This window comes from Echinops telfairi, unplaced genomic scaffold (assembly GCF_000313985.2).
Source record: "Echinops telfairi isolate 266 unplaced genomic scaffold, ASM31398v2 ScPeMD7_12;HRSCAF=54, whole genome shotgun sequence".
NCBI lineage: Eukaryota > Metazoa > Chordata > Mammalia > Afrosoricida > Tenrecidae > Echinops > Echinops telfairi.
The window spans coordinates 6,449,517-6,460,952 of record NW_022103909.1 but is presented as its reverse complement, the minus strand read 5'-3'; the positions used below and the strand labels follow the sequence as shown (position 1 = coordinate 6,460,952).

Genomic DNA, 11,436 nt, shown 5'->3' with positions numbered 1-11,436 from the left:
CGAAAAGTCTCTCCTCTCACTGTCTTACATTACTGAGGTACATTTGTCTCAAGTGATGAACCACAGGACATTATTACTAATGCATTCAATGTATTTAAAGCAGTGGTTCTCAACCATCCTAATGCTGCGACCCTTTAACACAGTTTCTCATGTTGTGGTGCCCCCACCAACCATCAAATTATTTTCATTGCTACTTCATAACTGTAATTTTGCTACTGTTATGGATTGGGAGACCCCTGTGAAAGGGTCGTTTGACCCCCAAAGGGGTCGTGACCCACAGGTTGAGAACCACTGATCTGGAGGGTCAGTGTGGCTTAAAAAAAACAAAACACCAATAGTGGAACATACTTTACATAGACCACAATGAAAGTTCTCTAGATTTGCAGTGGATAAGGGGTTTACCAAATTAACGTAGGATTCTCGTTCCTAGAAGTGTTTACCCTTCTGTTGTCTCCTCACTTGTGACTTAATAGAGCACCGCCACGAGGTTTTCAGAAGAGCAGTGGCTCAGTGCAGTGAGCCGTCCAAGAACAGCTCAGGGCAGGAGGGAGTTAAGCGACACATGAAAAGAAAAAGTAACATATTTTTCATGTTTCCCACCCAGCTCACCATAAAAAACTTCCCTTTTTCTTTTTAACCCAGTCTCCGTGTCCACAGAACCTCCACACACATCATGGAAATACCTTACTTTTTCAATCTGAAGTACGCTGAGGCTCTGTTGGTTGGCAGCACAGGATTGTACGGATCAGCATTCATGCCTTTGGTGTAGCATTCGATTGCTTCATCATACTTCCCTTGCTTGAAGAACTTATTGCCCTGAAAAAGCAGGTGTGTCAGCCAGATACTGGCACTGAATGCCTGTCGTTTTCTTTCAATATTATCCTCTCCTAGCTCACTATCGTGTCATCGGGGATAACCGGAAAGGAAAGAAAACTCAGCCAGCGTCTTTTCCAAGCGCTGAGGTTTACCATGCAGCCACGAGCGGACGCTCTGACAGGAAGACGAAAAGGGGGAAACACCTAGTATACTCTTTATGGACAGCATTAACCCACACAGATGCAACCACCTAAAGGCACGAAGAGAAGTTTAGGATGAAAGAGTTTTCACTGTTTGTAAAGCAAGAGTGCTGACTTGATAATGGGGGCACTCCTCGGGGAGCTCCGAATATTACAGAAGGCAACCAGGGAACTGGATGGAGATACGACGTGGAAAACAGGCCCGTCCAGTTACTTCATTCTACCTAGTACTGTGCCTGGTACAGTCTAAGCACTTCGCACATGACAGTCTCATTATTAACCTCACTCTACAGCTGAGACAACTGGGGCACTTGCTCAAAGGCACAGCATCTTTGGTTCCGGGACACGTGGAACCATTAGGCAACACTTCCTCCTCACAAGGATACACAAATAGCAACGTGGACTCTGAACACTCAATGCCATGCTCGTGAAAGGTCAGGATCGACGGGGCTTTCTATGTATCCTGCTTATCAGAAGGCGCTTATGAGAGAGAGAATACCTTTTCTTTTAGAGCAAGAGCCTTCTGTGAATCAACAGGAATCCCATCCTCTTCCGATTCTGATTCTTGAGACACAGAATCGTGGGTCCTGTCTTCCTTGTCAAGCTCATCAAGAATACTGTCCTGGAATCAAGAGTAGAGCATGCGTGATTTCAAAGCACATTCAAAAGGAAAATGTACACTCAAAGGAGCTTGTGACGGCCTAAGGACCTACAAATCACTGCCAAAGAGTTGCTTCTGCCGCGCGGCAACCCTGTAAACGGGGGTAAAACTGCCCCTGTGGCGCCCCTCGAGACTAGTGGGTTCCCAACACACTAGGAAGAACAGCCTGGAGGTCTATTTCCAAATACGAGCCAATGAGTAGGAGTAGGCGAATTTCCTTCTCTGTGCCAATGAGTAGGAGTAGGCGAATTTCCTTCTCTGTGCCCACGTCAACTTCACAGTAGCTGACCACAATGTAATTAACGCCCAACAGCAAAGAAAGGGGTTCTCTAAACGCTTTTCTCTTCTTTACATTAAAGACACCAAAACTGCTCACAGAGTATTAACTCCTGATATTCACAGCCACCCTAAATTAGCACAGTGGGGACACACTGGGCAGCAGATGAAAACTATCGTGCCTCCACGGGAGAAGATGAGGCTTTCACTCCTGAAGAGAGTTACAGTCTGAAGCCCACAGGCACATTTCTCCTCGGTCCTACAGGGTCACAATGAGTCAGAATCAACTCAATAATAGCTGAGTTTGGGTATAAATCAGGCATAATCACCTATTTTTCTCTTAAACAAAACTAAATGCCAGAATTCTTATATGCAGCCAACCCCCCAGAGGTAGACAGACAGAAAGAGGAGAAACAGAAAAGGAGACGCCGAAAGGAGAAGAGAGGCAAAGAGAAGCAGATAGAGATGTGGTCAGGAGGCTGTGCAGGAGGTGGGGGTAGGGGGCCAGTGTTGGTCAGCAATGGCAGGCCTGGCTGGGGCCCCGTGGCAGTAGGTGGTAACGGCAGACACCCAGTTCTGGGTATGCAGCTAAGAGAAGGAACACTGATGTGCTGGCTAGCTGGCTCATCAGTCGTGGAGAAGCCAATGGCAGGGAGGCCAAAGTCAGAGGCCTGTCCTGAGGGATGCTAAGAAGGGCTATGAAGAGCCCCAAAGCCTGTCCTACAGGGGCTGAGAGAAGGCCTGCACAACGAAGACGGCATACACTTGGAGCAAGGCCGACTTGTGTGCAGAACTCAGAGGAAAAGAGAGAGCTGCCTGCAGGGAAGAACAGAGGGGTGTGCTCCCCGCTTCAGGGGAGCACTCCAACTTCGCTGGCCTGCTTCCTGATCCTGAGTTGTAATTTGCTGACCCTGCTCCAGAGTTATACCCTGTTATTTCCTTAATAAGCCACTTAATTGTAAACATGGTAAATAGATTTTGTGTCTATCAGTAAGCGAGTGGGGAGGCACAATGCAGTGGGTCTGGGAATTTTAAAATGTAAATATGAGAGTTCTGTGTGGCCATTGTAATAATTGCCCATTCCAGCAGAGAAGCCGAGAGAGCCGTGGGAGGGACAGCTGGTGTCAGAACGGGAAAGAAGGCTGGGGAGGAGAGCTATGTCAGACCTCCACCTCACAGAGACCCGCCACCGGCTGGTCCTGGTTCTTATCCCTCCGGAACAGAGACCAGGTCTGACAGTACTACTGTCTTCACACACTCATGGCAATCAATCATCTCAGGGGCCACCTCACAATCATGTCAGTTTTCTTTAGTCGTATGTGATGAGAATAATTTCAGTAAGGTTTTTTCTAAAACTCAGTAAGCAGTAAAGTTTATTAAAACTCCCTTAACATCTTAAACCACTTATAAACAGCAGCCTGTTTGCATTTTAACAAATGACATACTATTTCAAATTAGATTTGTGAGAAAAAATTGTTCAAAAAAAGATGAAGTCCATGAAGTTCTTTCGAATGAACATTAAGACATAGAATGAAATGCGACAACGTTCTAACATGAAGAGACAGACCAGTTCGTTAAGTACACACTTTACTTGTACACTATGTGTCTATCAGTAAGGGAGCCGGAAGGTACAACAGGGTGGGAACCTGCTTAGGAATACACTGCCAGTGCAGACAGAAGCAGTGGATTCGATTTACAAAGCACAAAATAGATAGATTTTGATCATGTGAATTACAGAACCAAGGACTTACATTGTTTGTTTTTTGGTGAATTTTCAAGCCCTACAGACAAAACTTCAGTGAGTACACAGACACAAAGGCCATCTTTGTGGGATCAAGACAGATCCCACTCTTACTGTCACACAGCTGCTGCCCGAAAACCAAACTCCAAGACACTCTCTTCTAGTCGGTCCTTCCGGCTACCAAAAAAGGTCCTGGCAGAACCATTCTGGATCTTAAGAGTCTTGGCTGTTCATGAATTAGGGATGTGGGAAAGATAAGGGGTGGGTGCGATTGTGGAGGAAATCGCACAGGGAAATGGACACATGGACCCACCTTCAACTTCTTTGTTTTGACATTATACTGCAGCAGTGTTTCCCAAAATGGGCGCTGCTGCCCTCCGGGGACATAGGCTAGAGTACAAAGTTTTAAACAGCCAAGGGGGACTGAGTTATCATTCTCCTGAAAAGGTGGTGGCAGGCCAAGTAAATGTGGGGAATCTATGTGAAATGTAACCATTGGGAGGCAGTGGGCGAAGAGTACGCTGAGGAATCCTGCCTATTTTAGCCGCCATTAACAGAAACGAAGGAGAAAATCATCCTGGAGTTGCTAATGACACCTTTATTCCACAAGAAATAGTCTACGAAGAAGAAACCAAGTCAGACGAAATCTCTATTGTCTGTCATTTAACCTATAACTGCTGGCTAACTGCAAGAAAATGTTATTGACATATTAAGAAGAAGGTGATTAACTTACCACATCAAGTTTTGCCCACCCTTCGTAATCATATGATTTTATCCTGTTTTTGGTGTTTTCCTCTTTGGTTTTTTTAGAAGACTCTTTGGCTTTGCTTTTCTTCTTTTTTCTAAAATTCCCATTTCGAATAGGAGGCAACTTCTGGAGCAGGTAGAAGGGAAACACACACACACACACACACACACACACACACACCACACGCGGTTCTGAGTGTTATTGTGTTTTCATATAACTAGTAATGTTTATAGTTCTCACGAAACTATTTCCAAGCAAGAATTAACTGATTTTTTAAAATTAATTTTCAAACACTTACAAATATAATCCTCACTAAAACTGCTAATTTATGCTTGAAAAGTTCAATTCATCTTTTGATGAATGGTGAATCCTGGTCAGTCTCAAGAAATGTATTCTCTAGAAATTCTAATTACAAATTTAATTTGCAACCTGCGTTGACACCAGATTATGTAACTACCACACAACCCTTCAGTTAAAAGTCAGGTACTAACAATCTTCGGCTTTAGCATAAATAGTAGAACAAAGGCAAACCTCAGCATCTGTAAGAATTATATAAACAACATCCTGCTTGCACTTAACAAAATTTGCCTCCACATCATTATGTTTACTATGTGAAGTCTATCCATATTTAAATGAACTATCTTAATAGACATTTGGTTGAGCCTAGGTATTATCTGCAGTTTCATGTTAAAGGCGTCCTGGTGGGAGAAGTGGTTAAACACTGGACTGCTAGCCAAAAGGTCAATGGTTCAAACCTACCAGCTATTTGACTAGAGACGTGGCTCCTCTAAAGAAACATCACAGCCAGCTCTAACCTGTTCTACACAGCAGCTGTGAGTCGCAATCTACTCAGTGGCATGACAATGGCTTTAGGTAGTGTATGTTAACATACAAATGGGTCAATTCCATTTCTCATAACTTTTTGAAGGTCCCTCATATACTACAGATGCCTCCATATTTTATAATGGTACTCATGTCCCTTTAAGTGATGCTACACTGTATTCCTTTCAGTAACTATCCATAAAGCCTTACAATGTCTTATAAGTAATACCATTACTACAGTTTTTTTTAAAAAGAATTTTATAAAAACACGTTTGCAATAAAACAAACCACTCAATTTCTCTTTTCACAAAACATTTTGAGATGATGCTTCATTTGAAAAGAAATAGCTTTGCTAAATGTGAAATTGGAAATTAATTTACCGCTTCAAGAACACCATTCTGCTTTCTTAGTTCCATATCCTTTTGTTTAATGTCTTTTTCCCAGTTTTCCAAATCCTTCATAAAGTCCTGTAGTTCTTCTGCATTTTGCTTCACTTGCAGTTGTAATTCAATTGCTTTACTTGTTGACGTCATTATGGACCGCGGAGTTTTGAACAATTCAACAATCAGCCTTTAATAAGAAATAAGTCAAAGAACCTCATTTACTCTTCCAGTTAACCTAGCTTAAATAACTTCAGCACCTGATAAATGGCCAAGATATATGGATAGCAAAAAGTCTAATGTTAGGCTGAAGAAAAAAAATGTCAGCATTGTCATTTTTTAGATGAGTCAGTAAACTTTTGACTGATAAGGCATCCAGAAGGTGTGGGCATCCATCCCGAGCGAAAAGCACTGGGGAGACAATCACTGAAACCAGCAAGCAGGCAGAGTAGCAGTCTGGCTGATCAGCCAGTAAGAATACTCTAGTTACCTCTTTAAGGAGTCCTGGCAGGGTATGTAATTGGTTACACATTGTGCTCCAGCCATAGGATCAGCAGTTTGAACCCACCAGCCACAGCAGGAAAAAGATGAAGCACTCTGGTCCCAGAAAGATTCACCCCCTCAGAAGCCCGAGAGCAGCTCTGCTCTGCCCTGTGGGGCCTGACGTACTGCAATCAACTCAATGGCAGTACGTTAATGAGTTTGGGTAATGACCTCTTACTCCACCTTTTTTCAACTTTTATTGAGCTTGCACTATGTCATAGACCTGTGTCAAGAGTTAGGGATGCAAAAACAAATAAGACAAGATCCGTCTGGAAATAATCAAAATACTGAGTAGCCAATAGGAGACTAAGCAGGCCTCCAACCTCAGTGCAACTGAGAGTTTGTATTGGCTAATTCTTTGTTTTAGGAAGCCATCCTGTATATTGTAGGACAGTTAGCAATATCCCTGACCTCTACCCACTAGATGCCAGTACAGACCTTCAACTGTGACTACCATAAATGTTTCCTGTTGCAGGGACACACACACACACACACACAAATTACCACTGACTGTACACAGAAGTACCGCATGTACAGATGGAATGTAACTGACCACAAAGGATAAGTCAGATGGCTGTTGCATTCAAAGAATGAACCTCAAAAAGGGAATTTAGTTAAATTTCAAAAGATGCAAGCCAGGTAACTGACAGGGAGAAGTGGGCAGGCAGTGTGAGATGGGTCCTGTGAAGGAGAATGATGGGAAATAAAACTAAAAGGCATGGATATGGAACAGAGGTTGGAATGCCAAGGCATGAAGTCTGGCCTATCTGCAGAAAGCATTAAGACACACAAAAAGGACGTGCACTTGAGGGGAACAAACAACAGAATTGTAGGTGAACGGACACATTGGGTGGTGTAAGATAGGGCCAAAAAAATAAATAACATATAATAATAAGGGTTCCTGGGGGTAGCAAGGGAATAAACAAGAGCTGATAATCAAAGAGTTCAGAAGAAAATATTTTGAAATTGATGGTGGCAGTGATTGTACAATAATGCTTGATCTAATTGAATTATGGCTTGTTATAATATCTTTAAGAGCTCCCAATAAAATGATTAATAACAACAAAAAAGAAATCACTTATTTTACCTAATAAAGAGTTACTAAAAAACAAACAAACAAACAAAAAGGACTTGAAGACAGTATACTGAGGAGTTGGAGAGCAGATAAAGACGCTGTCTTAGAGTCTTGAGAACTTAGGAAGATTAGCAATGGCATTTTGAGTCAGGAAATACAAGTTTAAAAGGAAAAGCATGTTCGGGTTGGAGGGCACATGGAAGGCTTTATTATTTCTGTTTGGTACATGTTGAATGAGCAGGTTTGGGACAATAAGGAGCCTGGTGGTATAGTGGTTAAAGTAACTGGCTTCTAACCAAAGGGTCAACAGTTCAAACCTACCGGCCCCTTCTAGGGAGAAAGATGTAGCAGTCTCTTTCCATAAAGACTTACAACCGCGGGTTGTCCTGAGTAGGAATTTCCTAGACCACCACAGGTTTGGTGTTTGCTTGTTTATGGGGAGTTAATTATATAGGGCTGGCAATACAAAAACGGGGTGCCCCCAGCCTAGTGAATTTGGAGCTGCTCATCAGTGTGCATTGGGGAAGGGAGATGGAGGACATTAATACTGAGGGAACAGAGAAAGAGCGGGCAACAGAAAAAGTAGGCCCAACTACGGAGCTGGAAGGACAGACTAGGGGATATGGTCCCAGCCAATTCAAGGGGAGCAGTGTCAAACACCAGAGGCTATACAAAGAAACGCGCACTGCAGCCATAGAAAGATTATTGAACGTTTTAATGGGCAGAACACAAGAAAGTGGAAATTAAATGAGCTAAGCAGTGAGCAGCTTGGAAGATGTAAAAAAAAAAAAAAAAAATGGGGCAGAGTTTCCAAGAAGATGAGGGAAAGACGACGCTAAGCCGGTGCTGGGGGAGAGAAGGGGTTCGTGTGAGACAGTTACAAAGACCTCACAGAGTTAAGAAACCGGGAAGGAGGGGACATGGAACGCAGAGGCAAATCTCAGATCTCGGGGTGCGACAACTAAGCGGTTTAAGCTTCTTTCTGGAAGTATCTACGTTTGCGATGCGCTGCAGTTCGAGATGGTTCCGATCATGTTTGCATATTTAAAAACAAACGCAGCAAAACACTGAGCTGCTCCAGGTCGAGGGCGTGCCCCACTTCGCGTCACCTTTCCCGCAGGTGGGGCGGAGCCGGCTCTGGGGCCGGGGGCCGAGGCCGGGTCCAGGTAAGGTGTTAGAAACGGCGAGCACCTGGGGATGTCAGTTTCCTACCAAGATCCGGGCGAGCCGCGGACTCCGCAGTCAAAAGGGGATCGGGCCCCACCGAGGTCCTCCGGGCCCGGCCGACACGCTGTCCCGACCACCGCAAGCTGCCCACTTCACAGCGGAGCACACGGCCGGGCCTGGGCCGCGCCGAGCGGACCCCTCCCGGGAACGCGCTCCCCAGGCGCCGCTGCCCTGGACACCGCAGCGCCGCCCACAGCGCCGCCCGCCGGGCCCCTCCCACCTCGCCCCGGCGCCACGGCGGCGCCCCTTCCTCCCGCCAAGCAGCCCCACGGGCCTCCGTGGCTCCCCCAGCAACGCCGCACACCTCACCCGGCCGTCACCAACCACACCGCCGCCGCGTCGGCCGAGCCGCTACTCACGCCTGCCCCGCCTCCCGGTTTCCCACAACGCCCTGCGAGCCTTAGCCCCGCCCCCGAGGCCTCGCGCATGCGCAGAGGGTCGGCCTCGCAGCCCCTTACCGGAGCGGGGAACGTCAGTGTGCTGAAGAACGTGACGCTTTGCTCAACTTCTAAAGTGATAGATCTTCACGTGATCCGACTCAAACCCAACCAAATTCACCGCCACGGAGTGGATTCGACTCACAGCGACCCTATAGGACAGGATAGAACTGTCCCTGTGAGTTTCCGAGACATTTATTTCAGGGGACTAGAGAGCCCTGGTCCAGTGGTTCTCCACCTTCCTCAGGCCGCCACCCTTTCACACAGTTTCGTGTTGTGGTGACCCCAACCATAAAATTATTTTCGTTGCTACTTCATAACTGTAATGTTGCTTGTGTTATGAATTGTCATGTAAATATCTGATATGCAGGATGTATTTTCATTGTTACAAATTCAATATAATTAAAGCATAGCGATTAATCACAAAAATAGCATGTGAATTATATATTGTAAATTATTTATTTCTAATGACGAATAAATGAAATGTTCTCTTAAAGCATGGTGCAGCATGGGAAACGGTCTTCACATGGGGTACTCATATGTGGGCGTATCTGCATGTGGGCAGAGCCACCTGGAGACAGATGCGATGTCTCTGTACCTAAGGCCATCAGAAGTACATGTTTTCCCATAGTCTCAGGCAACCCCTTTGAAAGGGTGGTTCAACCGCCAAAGAGGTCTGGGCCCACAGGTTGAGAACCACTGCCCTAGTCTATCCCTCTGTGGAGCGGCTGGTGGTTCTGAACTGCTAAAACTACAAGGTCATCTTCTAGTTTCCAAAATAAGGAACCTTTGAATATTCTCCTGCTGTTGGGCGCAGTCAGTTGGTTCCAACGCAGGGTGATAGTGGCATAGTGGTTACGTGAAACTCACAGCGGCAGTTCTACCCTGTGCTAAAGAGTAGCTGTGAGTCAGCATAGACTCGAAGGCAGTGAGTTGGGTCTGGGGTCTGGTGTGGTGTGGTTTTGGAGAGCACAGCGCCACATAGGTTTTCCTCTGCTGTGTGGCGGTGACAATCTGCTGGAGCTGCTGGGGGGATTTGAACTGCCATTTCCATTAGTAGCCAAGCGCTTAACCATTTGCACCATGAACACTCCACCACACCCCGCAAAACCAATTTATGCCGGATGTTTGCTTTGTGGTGTGTAACAACATATCAGGCACCTGTTAACCTGTGCTCTACTGCCTCTCATCTCGCTCATTTGACTGAGTTTCCACCCTCCCCCGCCTCCCTCCGGCCCTCAGGAAGGGCAGGACAAGGGCAGGCTTCGTCCATCAGCACTCTGCAGGCTACTTGAGCTAGCCCTTCAATCCTGATGTGTTCTGGCACCTGAGACCTAAAATAGCCACTTACAGTTTTTAGCACTCTTCTCATGCATCTCTTCGGAATCTCTTGTCCAGATCGGTCAGTCTCTGCAAGCACAGAATCTGCACCCAGAGGAGCCCTTGTACACCTTGTCCATCAGTCAAGAGGGGCTGGTTCTTGGGGGTGGGTCACCAGCCTCCATTCACCGACCCCCAAAGGCCTTTGCTTTTTGTAATGCTCCGTCTACCCTTCACATCACAGATGCATCTGGAAGAATTCTGTCTCCCTCTTGGCTAGAGAGATTTGGTAAGTTACCAGGGTCTTCACCAAGATAACCCAAGCCATTTTGGAGAAGCCCTGAAGCCATAAATACTCCTCCCATGGTACTCAAGGCTTCCAGGAAGAGGCAAGGATGCCAACAGCCGAGGGATGACGTGGGAATAAGATCAGAGGAACAAATGGTATCAGAGCTTAATTTCTGAGCACCTGATTTGCAGAGGCCTATGGATGACAGTCCACCATTGGTCTGTCAGTGTGTCATGCTGTGGTGTTGCAATGATGCCAGAAGCTGTGTCGCTGGTGTTTCAAAGGCCAACAGGGTCACCCAAAATGAACAGGTTTCAGCGGGGCTTCCAGAATCAGAGCAGACGACGAAGAAGGAATCTGCAGCCCACTTCAGAGGAAGTAGCTCCTGGGAAACTTAGGCACCGCACGGCAGCATTGTCAGATACTGAAGGGCTCGTGAAAAGGAGCAGAAAGCTGTCAGCGAGCATGCCAGAGATTGATTTCTTTTGGTCAGAAAGCACTTGAAACACGGCTGTGAAGCTGCTTTCTCCAAGTACAATAGACCATCATGATGGAGTAAGTCCTATGGGAACAGAGCCTTTGGTGGAGCACAACTCAGGGTGCGAAGAAACAGCTGCAAAAATCTACCAATCATCAGAAATTGACATTTACGAAGTCTAAATCTAGGAAAATTGGAAGTCGTTAAAAATGAAATGGAACGCATAAAAATCAATATCCTAGATGTTAATGAGCTGAAATGGACTGGTATTGGTCATTTTTAATCAGAAAATCATATGGCTGACTAGGATGGGAATGACACAAATCAAGAGGAATGGCATTACATTCATTGTCAAGAAGAACATTGCCTGCAGGGAATCTAGGACAGATGAACCTCTCAGGACCAGGGGTGACAGTGGCGAAA

At 45.8% G+C, this 11,436-nt stretch overlaps 1 protein-coding gene across 1 annotated transcript in view; it reads right to left on the bottom strand.

The window, feature by feature from the left end:
* Positions 1–8,550, bottom strand: part of RPAP3 (RNA polymerase II associated protein 3) — a 32,501-nt gene extending 23,951 nt beyond the window's left edge. Inside the window, exons 1-5 of the mRNA XM_045287235.1 lie at positions 8,475–8,550; positions 5,645–5,834; positions 4,428–4,568; positions 1,516–1,638; positions 689–816 (exon numbers count right to left, since the gene is read on the bottom strand). Coding sequence (XP_045143170.1) covers positions 689–816; positions 1,516–1,638; positions 4,428–4,568; positions 5,645–5,797 — 545 coding nt within the window. The 5' untranslated portion in view covers positions 5,798–5,834; positions 8,475–8,550. The remainder of the gene's footprint in view (positions 1–688; positions 817–1,515; positions 1,639–4,427; positions 4,569–5,644; positions 5,835–8,474) is intronic.
* Positions 8,551–11,436: the final 2,886 nt, after the last annotated feature.